Source organism: Stylophora pistillata, chromosome 6, assembly GCF_964205215.1.
Source record: "Stylophora pistillata chromosome 6, jaStyPist1.2, whole genome shotgun sequence".
In the NCBI taxonomy this organism is placed as follows: domain Eukaryota; kingdom Metazoa; phylum Cnidaria; class Anthozoa; order Scleractinia; family Pocilloporidae; genus Stylophora; species Stylophora pistillata.
The window spans coordinates 20,954,754-20,969,146 of record NC_142524.1 but is presented as its reverse complement, the minus strand read 5'-3'; the positions used below and the strand labels follow the sequence as shown (position 1 = coordinate 20,969,146).

Genomic DNA, 14,393 nt, shown 5'->3' with positions numbered 1-14,393 from the left:
ATGTATAAGCGAAACGTTGATAGGTCCATTATCCAACATTATCCCCCTTCCGAAGTACATTCTGTATGCTAAGTCGTGGCTACAATTGGAAAAAACGGAGCGGTAATAAATGAAGAAAAAAATGAAGTAAGCTTTCTGAAAAATTTAGCTGGATATGACACAAGGCATATCACCATTGCGAATATTTTTAATTTTTTCTTTGATGTAGCGCTGTCACGCAGAACGACAATCATTTCCATCTCCAACAGCTATTAACTTAACTTGTTTATTCGCAAATAGTTTATAATGAACTCATTGTTTCTGAATCAGTCTTGCTAAGCAGCTGACTTGCTAAGCAGCTGATTTTTAATTTGGTATCATGATCCTTAAACAAAATAAGTTGTGCCTCTTACGTCCAATTCTCTTAAATAAAAAAAAGAAAAAGAGAACACTTTCAACCACTCTTTTTGTAAACAGCTCATTTCGAATAAGGACGAGTTTCTAGATTAATTCAAGGAAAATCGTACCCGATCAAGACATATGCTCATTTTGAGACCGAAACAGCTCCGTAATCCGCAACCCTCGAGAGGGGAGGGTGGGGGACATACTTATCAAGGACATGTGGGGGAATGTCCTTTAATACAACAGGATCCCACCTATTATTCAAGAACCAATGTCGAGACTCAGCGTCAAAACCAGACTATTCCAGACTTCCGAAGTGTTCTTTTACTTTATTGAATTAACGAAAGAAAACGCGTTTAAAAGGGTGCTTCCTTTCTGTTTACTCATTTTTCAAACATTTCCCCAACAACATCTTCCTCACGCAGTCCTCTTTGGTGTGTATCTTCGTCCCGCATGATCTGTTCACAATTCAATTGTCGAGCAATCGAACAAACCCGTCTTGCGTGACCTTCCCTCCGCTTTCCTTTTCGACAGGGCTACAAAAGAAGAAAACATGAATGGGTATACCAAAAATCACAATTGCATTCATCAGTTTTAACCAATTTCAATTTTCTGTGGCTTCAAACGAACGCTTTCTTGTTTGTTTTGTCTTTCTTTTGTTGTTGTTGTTGTTGTTGTTTTGCTTTTTTTTGGTTTTTGTAGTTTTCTTCGTTTTCCAAGCAGCATTCGTCTGTAGCAAATGATTAGATGAGGTGAAACAATTTTAATTTGGTTTCGGTTTAGTCAAACTGAGCTGAATTTGTCACTCAATATGGTGTAACTGCACATGCCCCTGTTACATACCGAGCCATGGGTGCAAGCTGTTGATAGTCCTAACCCATCGGATCCTTGGACAAGAAGCAGGGATAACAGGAACAGAATGCTTAACATCACTCGTGCTTCCATGACTTTCCTGATGTTCCTGACTTTCACTGAATGATTCAGTTGACGGTGCCTGTCTGGATCACTTTGATGCAGTAGGAAAGTGCCTGGGCTTTTATAGAGTGAATTTCGTGAGAAATCTGCATCTCCCTCGTTCCAAAACGCCTACATATAGTTAGCTTTATGAGATCAATTTCTTCCTGACATGAAAACAGTGAAATAAAATTCGCGTATCAAATAATTAAAGCGAAAGCCGGAAAAAATTTGATCTGCCCATTACCTCGATCCCTCGTCAAGAAGCATCTGGTCGCCTAAGGGTTGTTAGAATTGCACAAAACGTGCCGAGAATGAAAGAGACGATAAACGCAAAAACGTAACTTAAGTTTTTCCTAATAATCAGACTACTATTTTAACTGGACTAAGTTACCACTGATGCAAATAGATGCTTCACGAGTTTCCGGTCTGCATGTGTTTTTTCTTCGACTTTACTACCTGTGCCTGCAGCAGATCAAGTTGAAACGTAAATTCATAAACTAATTTGCCCCAAAATAAAATATTTTATGTCTTCTACCGAATCTTTAGGGATTAATTTTTTATATTTTTCATTTTTATTTGGGATACCTAGGCGATGAGGAAAGGCAAGAAATACTAAGAGATCGATGAATCTTTTTATGGTGCCCTCACCATTGGTACAACTTACCGTTAAAAAATGAAAATTCCCTAAAAAATATTTGTATTAGACGTAAGTTTGAGGAAATAATGCGTGGCTAAAATTTATTCCAACGCAGTCCGTAATCCATAGTCTACGAGGCTTTGAATCTTAGACCTTCGGATTCCAACCTCCGATGCTTAATCACGACAAACCATCTAAACTGCGCCAACTGTTATACTTCAATGTTATGGTGTTTCAGGAGTCTAGATGTTTAATAAACCTTTTATTATTACTTGTTTGTAATCGTCCTCATTCTAACTTGAATAAATATGATAAGTCAACCAGTAACTACTGAGTCGTTTAACAAAGGTGATGGCTGAATGAAAATTTATTTAGTTAGAACTATTAATTTAGCCGTTCTCAGTCAACATTGACCTCTCCGACAAGTTAACTCTTCCTCCCGACGGAAGACAGGACTTGAGGAAATGCCCGTTTAGAAACAAATTCAGAATAAAATGTAGTAAACTCTACTAAATGTAGAAAAGTAATTAAAAGTCGCTCTTAAATTGTTTATCTTCAGCTGAAAACATCTGTTTAAACTTTTTCTAAAAGGGAGAGATCAATTTTCAGACTTAAATGTCAAAAATTAAAAAGGTTTTCAGTTTCTCAAAACCCTTATGCGCGTCGGTGGCTGGGTAGATACAGAAAGTTGGAAATAAATTGATAACGTTCTCAACGATAGGTTGATAACACAAGGCAAACCTCCGTAAGGAATTTTGATTGTAAGCGAGTTTTATCTATTTTTTGCTCTGACCGAGGGATGACACTCAAAATGACAACCTGAAAAAAATTGGGACACAGCTTTTAACCTAACTTATCTACTTGTTTTTCAAAATCACCTCATTTCTTGTAAATTAACTTACAGGTGTAGCTGAGCACCTGATGGAGAATCATATACTCAAACAGCTTAAGTGATAACTCTACCTCGAATAACAGGAACTGAGTAAAGTATTTTCATCTCTAGTATAACACCTCTAACGGAGATGGTCGAATTAAGACGAGCCAAAAGCAAAATGTTCTTGCAAACCAACAGCGTACACAAAAGCAAATAACTTTCGGTTACAAGAATATGTTCAGTTCATGGTTTTCTTTTTGCTCATTTTGTTACTGATTTCCATTGCATTTTATAAATACTAACGCACTTTGTGAAACCGACTCATATTCCGTTCCATTGCAAGTTGGCAAATGGACAATATTTGCGTGTCAAGTGTCAGAAACTCCCCTAAAAAATGGAATTTTCGAAGTCAAAAACAAAAAGTTCTTAAACAAAACTCCTAGAATAAAGCAAGAGGTAAATTATTGCATTTTTACCTAGCAAGGTATTGTTTTCCTGAATTTCGCCCCTTTTTATGTTTGGTTTTCAAGGTTAACTTTACATGAGTTTTCATTACTGAATTGAGCTTTGTCTACAAGAAGATCAGTGACTAAAATGGTAACTGGGCCCGCGAGGAGTCCTGGGTAAGTAGTTATAGAATGGAGGGAGAGGAAGTGGGCGAGGCTTCATGTCAGTAAGGAAAAAATTCAAAGAGAGGAAAGCATTTTTAAAATTTCAATATGCTCTTTCGAATAACTTCCTTTATTACATGAATTCTAACGAAATACTATATCACGTGTCGATGTTATTACCGCCCACGGAGAACATACATACGGACTATCTTTCACGATGCCTTCCTAGTGACTGGGTGGATCAACATGGTTTTTGTACTTTTTACCAAAGGTTTTTCATAAATTACATTTATCATGAAGGTTTAAATTTTTTTTCTTATGAGGGACAGGTTGGTATGGCCAGCCTTATTAATAAGTACAAACCGAATTAGAAAACAACTTTCATTTAATAAATATAGTGTTTCTGCTTTTTTACAAATAGGCTTTTCATAATTTGCTTCATCAGAAAGGTTGAAAAAATAGGCCTAGAATAAGAACATTCTACTGACAACAATCACTCACTTGACTCTGATGATGACTTCCGCACAGGTTGTCGAAACGTCAGTCACTGCCACCGACAACAGTCCTTCTCAGGACTACACTCACCCGGACGATCAGACTACACCTTCACATGTTACCCCGGGTTCAAACCATTTACTGCAATGAACTCAAAATCGCCCGTTTCGATCATGCAAAGGGTAATCTCGTGAGCGAGCATATCATGATCAGCGTACGTTTTTAACTCAACTGAGCTGCCAACTGTCTCCCCTTCGTGGTTCGGATAACAAAAATAACTGTGAACGGGAGAAAAAGGATACGAGATTAACTACAAGCAAAAGAAGCAAAGAAATTTGTGCTTAATTCTACCTGCTTTGTCTCACGAACATCAAGAAGCAAACCTCTTGGTTAAATTCAGTTTCATAACATCAAAGTGTCATGCCGCTCGAGTTATTTATTTCAATTAAGAGGCTCGTCTAAGCCAAGCAGAAGAAACTTTGGTGAACAAGCATGATCCATGTACAAGTTCCAAAACTCAACCAGTGTTTTTCTTAAGACATGCTGCCGACAATGTTCTGATTAGTTAGTCGAAAACGAACGTACTGAAGAAATAAAAATTCCCCAGGTTCAAACTTGGAAGTACGTTGATGACACGACGGTGGCAGAGATCGTCGCGCGTAACGCATTAGGTGACGCCCAAACCGCTGTTAAAGTGGTAGAGGATTGGTCCAAAGCACAGAAGATGCAGCTTAATGCTGACAAATGCAAAGTTATGTTCATCGACTGCAAAAGGCAGAAACACCATTTCACTCCCGTCTTGGTAGATGGCAAAGAATTGGAGACGGTAGAGTCGGCTAGGATCCTAGGCGTGACTATTTCGTGTAACCTTAAGTGGAATAACCACGTCAATGATGTTATAAAAAGAGCAAACAAACGATTATACTTTTTAGTTCTCCTAAAGAGGGCCCGCGTTCCAGCGGATGACATAACTAATTTCTATTGTACTACTATACGTCCTGTTCTGGAATACTGCGCACAAATATTCCATCATGCGTTACCTGCGTATCTTAGTGATGACACTGAAAGGGTCCAAAGACGCGCATTATCCATCATTTCGCCTGAACTGTGATACCATGACTCTTTAGAAAGGCACAGTTTAGCTTCGCTCTATGACAGACGCATGAAAGTATGTACGGATCTGTCTTTGTCTGTCTCAAATCCATCTCACAATTTATATAACTTGCTGCCAGATAGGCATCTTTCAGCTAACAATACTAGACACCGGCGCGTTTTTAACATGCCGCGCATTCGCACTGATCGTTTTAAATCTTCATTTATCCCGGCTGTGTGCGCGTGCTAACCTAGATTTTTAGCTATTCCACTGCTGTATATTAGTTATATTAGTTATATTAGTAATTTTATTTAGGTCTTAGCATTTTTATAACGTAATAGAGTAATATATTTAATTATAATATATTTAATAATAATAATAATAATATTTAATAACGTAATACACCGGCGCGTTTTTAACATGCCGCGCTTTCGCACTGATCGTTTTAAATCTTCATTTATCCCGACTGTGTGCGCGTGCTAACCTAGATTTTTAGCTATTCCACTGCTGTATATTAGTTATATTAGTAATTTTATTTAGGTCTTAGCATTTTTGTAACGTAATAGCGTAATATATTTAATTATAATATATTTAATAATAATAATAATAATAATAATAATATTTAATAACGTAATATATTTATGTAACGTAATTGGTAGCCTTTCTGAGTGGTTCCTCTGGGCGGTCATTCTGGCAAATAATATACAGTGTGCTACGGGACAGTTTCCTTTTTCTCGATTTTGGAAGTAACGGTATGGCGAAGCCCTCAGAAAAGGAATCTTTATCAGCCATTCTATAATCTAATAACGAATTTTAAAGTAACGTGTCACATAAAAAACATAAAGCCATAAAAAGAAAATGGCAACCAAATATAAACATTTTGAAATATTGCAAGACATTGCGTTCTAAAAGGACATAAAAAACAATGGTCGATTGTTGTTGTTGTTTTTTTTGTTTTATAAAAGTATTAGTTTGAGTAAATAAGATACAGCTATTCTATAAACGTACTTACAGAGATTGCACTGCTTCAGCCATGGAGGCAGCCATGATGGATGGTGTAGCCTCGTTTTGAAGATTCGTGAAAAAGAGGCTACAGCCTCATTTCATTTTCCCACAAAAGTAACTATGATACTTGCAAAAATGAGCTAACGCATCACAGAACACCCGCAATTTCTAACCACAAAATCTATTATTTAACTGAAAAGCGAGATGAAAGTATAATATGCAGTAGATACCTTAAAAAGATCGGTCCCTGCTTTAAGCTACAAATTAATGGTGTAAAAGACCTGAAAAAATGGAGAATCAAGTCATTTAGCCGTAAATTACAATAAATAACAGTCTTATCCTTTAAGGAAGCAGGCAACAACTATTGTTCATGTAACAGGCATTTTCTAATACTGAAATATAACTTTTTGGCCTGTCTGAGGTCACGTGATCGGTCACGTGACCTTGCTTTGCAAACTTTGTGCATGACTGGGAAATTATTTGTTAAGAAGCAAAGATGTTATAGGTTTCCCTTGATAAACAATTGCAAATAACGCTGTAAACAGAAGCTACCGGAATGAGCCTCGTTTTCATGTTGACCCAGAAATGGAAGAAAAATTACCATTTTTTATTGTTTCAGTTTGAATAAGCTAGAATTTGTGTCAAATTGTGTACTGCACTAAAAGTACGTATAAAACATCAGTTTATCTGTGAATAATTAACACATGGTAGTGAAGACGTTAAAATAGGTTAGTAAAAGCTCTAAAACATCATTTTTGACCTTGCAGCTGAGACGTGTTCGGTCACGTGACCTAAATTTGAGCAATCTGAACATGGCTAAGATTCGTTCTACAAAGGTGTAATGATATTTGTAGATTCATGTCAAAATAAACGTTTAATTTACGCATTATCAGTGGTCTTGTATCTTAACCTCGTTTCCATGAATTTAAACAGGTGACCTATTAAAATAGCCGCTTAACTCGTAACCTATACCGTAATTCAACTCTACTAACTAGCTGACATTGATAAGCAGGTCTTGTTCTATCAAAATCCACTATCAAACATTTTCTGACCCGGTCATTGTACGAAACCCTTTTATTAGGGTCCTGGCTTCCGGACTATATATAGTCTTATGTAATCAATGATTGTGAAAAGCACGTAATGGCTGCTATGTATTTTATTTGGTAATAAACTATCTATCTATCTAAAGATGAATGTCGGCTAGCCGAGAGAGCCGAGCGATGACTGGTTCTATCTTTCTCGTGGATTGGCTCACCCCCAGGCTCTACTTGCCACTCACGCTCACCATGTCATTTTAATGCAATCACCCAATTGCAACCCGGGGAGCCAAACCTCATCACCTACTTCAAAGAGGATTAAAACATGCTATGTAACGTAAAAGGTGTGACAGAGTCAGACTCCAACTATCTCTAGAACAACACATTCTTGCTTGTGACATCCGTCACCTGCAAATGTAAGTGAAGGAGGAACAAAGAAAGAGAAAATGGTATATTTTACATGAGGAGGTCAATCTTTGGCCCTTGTTACCACTGTTGTGTTGGAAAATGAAGACCAAGAAGTTGGAGTTAACAAAAAAAAATGGCAGACAATTTGAATCATATTTCTGACGAAGAAGAGCCGGAATGGCTGGCAAATATAGATTCAAGTTTTTTAGATGAATCGAACGAAGAAAAACACAAGACGATCAGGAAATTTCTTCATTTATTGAAGAAAATAGAAACAGCAACGCGACAACGCGCCAATTCCGTTCCGCTTTACATACTTCTGTCACGCACCGTAAATAAATATCCGCAAAATTCGCCCGCATTGAAATGTAAACAATTTGGCGTGTTGGATAGTAAATAACTTTTAGACGTTTTGTTGTGTAGTATCGCTGAGTATTTTTACTCGTTATTTGTTTAAATACGGCGCAACTCGGGAAAATTCTCAGCGATACTACACAACAAAACGTCTAACATATATATATATATAATTTGGATATATCAACTTCGCTCCGACGAAGGGCTAACGCTCGAAACGTCAGCTTTTGTAATCATTACGGTGGCCAATTTACCATTTCAACTTTGTTGATATATCCAAATTATTTCGTTACTCCCACCGACGCAGCCCCAAACAGTTTCTTTCGAAACTATCAGCCTTTATTCATATATATATATATATATATATATTTGTAAAACAGAGGAAAATTACTTGAGCCGTTGCAGCTTTAAATGAACGTTTCGCAGTAGATCTTGAGGGATTAACAGTAACGTGAATGGTCCTACTGCTATATTAAGATTAAGGCTGTCATGGCAATGTCATGCCAATGAAAGGTAAGCGTTTTGAAAACTTATCTTTTTAAAATGTTTGTTAGTGAATGTTAGTAAATGTAGTTTGTTTATAATTTGATTTTATTTGTTGTAAAGCGCCACGGGAAATTTTTTGGAGTTGTGCACTATACAAATACTCTTTATTGTTATTATTATTATTATTATTATTATTATTATTACACGTTTCTAGAGCATATTAAACCTGAAAAATACCGCCAGTTTGGCTTTTCCCTCGAGTTCTTAAATCCTATTCACTTGTTTCAGTTCGCCGACGATGCCGCTGTGATAAGCGGTCAAGAATCAGAAAATCAACACCTACTTAATCGCTTCATATCATGGTGTAATTGGTCGAACATGACGATCGGAGTTGACAAATGTTCTACTTTTGGAATACGGAAACTGTGCACTAAATCTGTCCAATATTTACCCAAGCTGTTGATCAAAGGAGTTCTAATTCCCTGTGTGGAAATGGGTGAATCATTTCGTTACTTAGGTCGCCTCTTTGACTTCAACATGTCTAATAACCAACACAAATCTGAATTGTCTTCTCTTTTACAAATCTTGATGAATGACATCGATATAAAGCCACTGCATCCTATACACAAACTTCTTCTGTACAGCCGCTATGTCCTATCGAAGTTCTCATGGCATTTCACCATAGCAAATATATCCAAAACCTGGATAACGCAACATCTCGACTCTGTAGTGAATGGCTACATCCAAAAATGGCTTGATATTCCGATATCTGGAACACTGAGCAATGTTTTCCTAGAAAGCAATAGATTTGGTCTTAATATTTTTCCTCCTTCTATCAAATTTACTCAGTGCCAGTCACTTCTCCGAAATTCATTAAAAGAGTCCCCAAATGATTCCTTGAAAGCTTTCTGGAAATCGTCAAGCTGTCACACTAATATTCAATATGATGTGTACAAATCCACTAAGGAAGTTCTTATGGATTTCCGTTCTAATCAAGAGGATAAATTGCAACACCACCTAACATCTCAAGGTTTCTTCTTCTCAAATGTTATGAAGTATTTATTGTCATCTGTTAAATCTATTTGGTCAGTGGCCCAGTCCCATCTACCGAAGAACATTTACAACTTTACCATCCGCTACATCAACAACTCTCTTCCTACACGTAAGAATTTGGTAAGATGGGGATTATCACAAAGTCCTGATTCTTCCTTTTGCCTTAATCCTGAGTCACTCCTTCATGTTGTCGCTGGTTGTCAACAATGCCTTGATCGCTTTACCTGGGGACACGACTCAATCCTTAACTTCATTGCCAAGTCCCTTCAACTTGTAAGTAATGTAAGCTCCTCGATCTATGCAGATGTTACTGGTTTTCTAAATCCCTCAATAATAACTAGTGAAAATTATCGCCCAGATCTTCTTTTCCTAACCCAGTCCAAGTGCCTATGTGTTCTAGAATTAACAGTTGGTTTCGAATCTAACTTGTACAACAATGTAGAACGTAAAAAAGAAAAAGATATCGGAATTTGATTAATGAAATGAGTAGAACTTTCAGATGTGTGAAATTTGTAAATCTCTCCATGAGCTCCCTTGGCGTTTTCTCAGATGAATGCTCTACGTTCTTAGGCATGATGAATGACATAGGCATAGCAAAAAAGCAGCAACTTTGCATAAACAAGAAAATGATAAATATAGCTATTAGAGCAACATATTTCGTCTTTTGTTGTAGATATAGGAATTGGGACAACCCAGATTTGATGCAATTTTGATTTTTGTATGTCTGTTGAATAAGCCAATCTCAAGCAGCATTTGTAAATTGCCTAGACGTAGTGAGATTTACAATTGTACATTTAAAAACACAAATAAAGTTTCGATTATTATTATTGTAGTAATAGGAACTTGGACAACCCAGATTTGATGCAATTTTGATCTTTGTGAGTGTGTTGAATAAGCCAATCTCAAGCAGCATTTGTAAATTTTCTATACGTAGTGAGATTTACAATTGTACATTTAAAAACAAATAAAGTTTCCAGTATAATTATTAAGCTATTGAATGAAATTTAATTGTAGCGTGCAATATGTGGAAAAATTCCACACTTAGGAATGATATTATATTTGTTCTTCACCCCTTGTAATTCCAATTTTTGACATGTCCAGCCGTTATGATGGCTTCTATTGCATTTAAATATGCGCTTAGCTGTTTTCAGTGTCGCTTCAGCTGATCAATAACATTCTTACAGTGTATCCTGCTGCCCCTTTTTCCCGTGATGTGGCGTAATCGTGTAACGTTAATGAAAGAAAAGGTGATCATCAGCCATGTAGATAAATACAGCGACAATTAGACAAATTAAGAGAGAGGAAGTATTTGCTTTTCACCGTCTCTGCATTTTTTAGTATCATTATTGTAAGGTCGCTTTGTAAGCGGCCAAAGGCGCATGCGCAGGGAAAAATGAAAGATGGCTTTAACTTTCTCAGTTGTGTAACTAGTCTTGACTCTTTTTTCGCACAACTTATTACGTTATGACCACACGATAATTATGATTATTTTTTATTGAACTACTATCCTGAAAATATCAAATGCATCTTTGATGTAACAAAATACTTAACATCCTCGATTAGTTTCAAAATATAGCGGATTACTTCATTATATTCGATTTTATTTTCCTTCTCAACACACGTGTAAGTTAAGATGCTGACACAAGTATCGTGGCTTTCATTTCTTGTTTACTGATTTTATTTATTCATACATTTTAATTTGTTTTAATTCAAATAAATGCCCCATTTCGAGAAAGTATCTTAGTTTAATTTTCTTATTGTGATAATGCAAACAGGGAAATTAGTTGTGAGGAAGTGATAAAAAACTTTTATCTTTTAAAATATGCAAATTGACTTCTTCAAGCATAAGCTGAATATCTTCCAAAAATGGTCTTCCCCAAGACTTTAAAATTTGGAGCATTTAAATGTTGAACGCAGACACGTTATGTCCATGTAAGAGGTGTGTAACTGCACCTAAGTCAGTCAAAGCTTTAACAGCCTGTACGTTTTTCGGCCATAATGCAGTTTTTCTTGCTACCTGGTATAATTTTATCTCTGTTAATTGGCCAAGTAACTGCTAGCAAAGTCACCTACAAAAATATGAATGTTTCAGATCCTCACGGGTCCTCGCCTCACGGTCCACATATTACTTACCAGTACATAGACCAAGCCACGTTCACTAATGGAGGCACCAACAAGCTGGATGAAAAGATACAGAAAGTGGACGAGCGTTTAACCAGACTCATTGCCCTGTTTATTCTGCAGAAGAAAGTTGGCACCTCATCGGTCCGTCCCAGTGACGACTTTAAGAAGCAAGGCGAAAGTTTAGAGCGGGTGAACGATGGATTAACGAAGGTGCTTGGCTTGTTGCAAAACCTCGCTGGATCTTCGTCGAGCATGAACAATGACGAAGTTAAGAAACTCATCAAAGACTCACTGCAGAACAAGGCTGGCATGCCATGGATTCCGTACAAAGGTATGGGGATTGTGTTTCGATGGTTAATTTCATTAATGGGTCTTAATTTTTTAGAGGGTTGTGTTAAATAAAACTGGGAGATTCACGAGTGTTCAACTTATGGGCTATTACCTTTGCTGTTCTCCTTTCAGAAAAGGTAGCATCGTCGTGCAAAGAGATTTATTCGAAAAACAGGTGAGAATTGGTTGAAATTTTTACAGAGTTAAAAGCCGTTTGGCTGTGGGTTTTGAGAATGTCTCCATAATGTCCGGTAATAGCTTTAAGCGCAAAGCTGAAGACCCCATGGCAGAATTTGAGAAAAATATCGAGAAAAATAAAGTGTCTGCAAGAGTAAGGGAAATAATTAAATAAAAAGATTCAGATAGTTACGATGTGTAGATGGAAAATCCTTTCATGTCTCCTACGAGCTAACTCCCTTGGCCATTATATGGTAAAAGAGAAGTTCTGTAGCAAACCTTAGCAGAGAGAAAATTCTATGAAATCTTAGCCAGGAGTTTTCATGGAAAATGGAAACGATTAGGGCTCAAATAAAATCGACTATCTTATTTCTATAGACAACAGATTCATAAGATTCTCCCCTTCCGCTAGCATATCTCCCTTATAGCCAGCTTCAGCAGTTTTTTTTTTTCGCCGTTCCGCCTGTCACAAAACTTTTGTTCAGGTATATATTCAACTACTACTCTTTGATTTACCAAATGCCAAGATTGAGTCTGCCTTGTCAGTGGTGTTCTCATCAACCTTTATCTTTCTCGTCGAGATCAGGTTTCTGGCAAACGATGCTTACCTGCTTCAGACGGAATGTGGTTATGTCCCCATTTACTGTCACATGACCAAATCTGGCATGGGTGCATGCGGAGGAGGTGGATGGACGCTGGTCATGAAGATTGACGGCCAAAAGGTAGGTCCTTTGAAAAGCTCATTAATACAGTGTAGGAAGGAAACTATAAATGCTGTCGCCTCAGGGATTCGATCATTTATCGTCGGGGGAGGTTGTTGAACTCACGAAACTAAAATTTATAACAGAAGGTCAAAACCCCTGATCACGCCCATCAGTCAGCAAAGCTGTGAGAAAATCAACAAAGGAACATGTAGATTAAAATCCGATAATGGAAATACTCGTAGTTGACATTTTTAAGCCCCTGGATTTGATGAGAAGGGTCTGAGCGAGTCCGGAATAGTATTTTTCGACTATAAAACTGTGTTTGTGTGACGAACTTTGTTTCCGTTTGCTTTGTTATCACAGCGGACTTTTCACTACGACTCAAAATTCTGGGGCAACAAAGAAAACTACAACTTAGAAGGAGGAATGACTGGATTTGACCGACAAGAAACAAAACTGCCCACCTACTGGAACACACCCTTCTCCAAGATCTGTCTCGGAATGAAGATCGGCCTCCAGCCAGTCCGATTCAGTGTCATGAACGTCCACGCCAATTCCCTGCATTCATTGATTGCCAGTGGAGGATATCATAACACTTCGTACGGGCCTGAAAATTGGAAGACGTTGATTGGTTCCGAAGCCTCTTTGCAGACAGACTGTTACAGGGAGGGCTTCAATGTCATACCCGATTCTAGCTACTCCAAAGCTAGAATTGGCATAGTTGGTGCCCAGGGAAACACCTGCAGGTGGTATAGGTCATCTAGAATAGGCTTTGGTACTGGTGGTCGGCCTGATGATAGCAGCTCGTGTGGCAACGAGGATTCGCGCGGTGGTAAACATCTAAAAGCAATGGGGTACATCTTCGTTCAGTGACATAATAATATCGAATTGAAAACGCTTGAGCCTTGTAGCGCTGTGAAAGCTAGTTAAAACCTTTATAGAAATAAAAAAAAGAGTTCGGTTAAAAAATTTATACCAAAAGGGAGATCACGAGATGTACCTAAAATGATAAGTAATATAAACGATGAAGCAATGGATAAACAAGTAAATAAAACGATTTATTTGTGTTGTTTGATTCATATTTTTTTTTTATCTTTCGAGTGTAGATTGGTGGGAAATCTTCAGTCAAAAATCATCTAGGTTATCATTTTCTGAGTGTGTTTGCGGGTTCGTTCATAAACATTAAACGGATGAGATATAACAAAGAAAGCAAAATTCCGCTGCTATCGAAAATTTTCAAAGGAAAAAAAATCAAAGCTTTTATAACCTAGAGATACTAGAGACATTCTTTTGCAAGAAGGGAATATGTTAGGAAAAAAATACAGAAACCACCCGAAATTGAAAAAAATCGGAGACCCCTCCCCCGACTTGAGTATCGCAGGAAAAGGTTCTGCTTTCTCGGTAAGAGTTCTGTTTACTAATTGCAATACCATATACCGAGGCTTAATCTCCATTCCGACCCCACTTTATTTTATATAAAGAGACATGTCATTTAGATAGTGGTTTTTGGATATGGATTTTTGGACCCCGGAAATGTTTAAAACAAAGCCCATAGCTTTCACGAAGGAGTCTCTATCGTGGAGAAGGTTCTCTACAGTTGCGTGACATTTCCATAAGTCACTTGCGTTACAATGCAGGGAAAGAGGACTGGGAAAGACCAAAATTAA

At 37.4% G+C, this 14,393-nt stretch overlaps 1 protein-coding gene and 2 long non-coding RNA genes across 4 annotated transcripts; 1 reads left to right on the top strand and 2 right to left on the bottom strand.

The window, feature by feature from the left end:
- Nucleotides 1-690: 690 nt before the first annotated feature.
- Nucleotides 691-1,525, bottom strand: LOC148728724 (uncharacterized). Its single transcript, XR_016002307.1, has 2 exons — nucleotides 1,225-1,525; nucleotides 691-917 (listed from the first exon to the last, which is right to left on the bottom strand). It is a non-coding gene; the product is annotated as an uncharacterized LOC148728724 (long non-coding RNA).
- Nucleotides 1,526-7,736: 6,211 nt separating this feature from the next.
- LOC148728723 (uncharacterized) lies at nucleotides 7,737-10,738 on the bottom strand. The gene is made up of 2 exons (XR_016002312.1): nucleotides 10,574-10,738; nucleotides 7,737-9,130 (listed from the first exon to the last, which is right to left on the bottom strand). It is a non-coding gene; the product is annotated as an uncharacterized LOC148728723 (long non-coding RNA).
- Nucleotides 10,739-11,280: 542 nt separating this feature from the next.
- LOC111330700 (uncharacterized) lies at nucleotides 11,281-13,801 on the top strand. 2 transcript variants are annotated; one of them, XM_088762675.1, is made up of 5 exons: nucleotides 11,281-11,371; nucleotides 11,484-11,846; nucleotides 11,978-12,020; nucleotides 12,609-12,744; nucleotides 13,090-13,801. In XM_088762675.1, exons 1-5 carry the CDS (start codon nucleotides 11,296-11,298, stop codon nucleotides 13,597-13,599), a joined length of 1,128 nt encoding a protein of 375 aa, XP_088618801.1. In that variant the 5' UTR covers nucleotides 11,281-11,295; the 3' UTR covers nucleotides 13,600-13,801. The 2 variants fall into 2 exon arrangements, with proteins under 2 accessions (XP_088618801.1, XP_022791341.2); XM_022935606.2 differs by having other exon boundaries at nucleotides 11,296-11,846.
- Nucleotides 13,802-14,393: the final 592 nt, after the last annotated feature.

What these genes read in the sequence shown, in the direction of transcription:
- LOC111330700 (XM_022935606.2), top strand. Translation starts at nt 11,390, where the DNA reads ATGCAGTTTTTCTTGCTACCTGGTATAATTTTATCTCTGTTAATTGGC. An exon ending in GCCATGGATTCCGTACAAAG is followed by an intron (nt 11,847 to 11,977) that starts GTATGGGGATTG and finishes TTCTCCTTTCAG; the next exon opens with AAAAGGTAGCATCGTCGTGC. An exon ending in TGAAGATTGACGGCCAAAAG is followed by an intron (nt 12,745 to 13,089) that starts GTAGGTCCTTTG and finishes TTGTTATCACAG; the next exon opens with CGGACTTTTCACTACGACTC.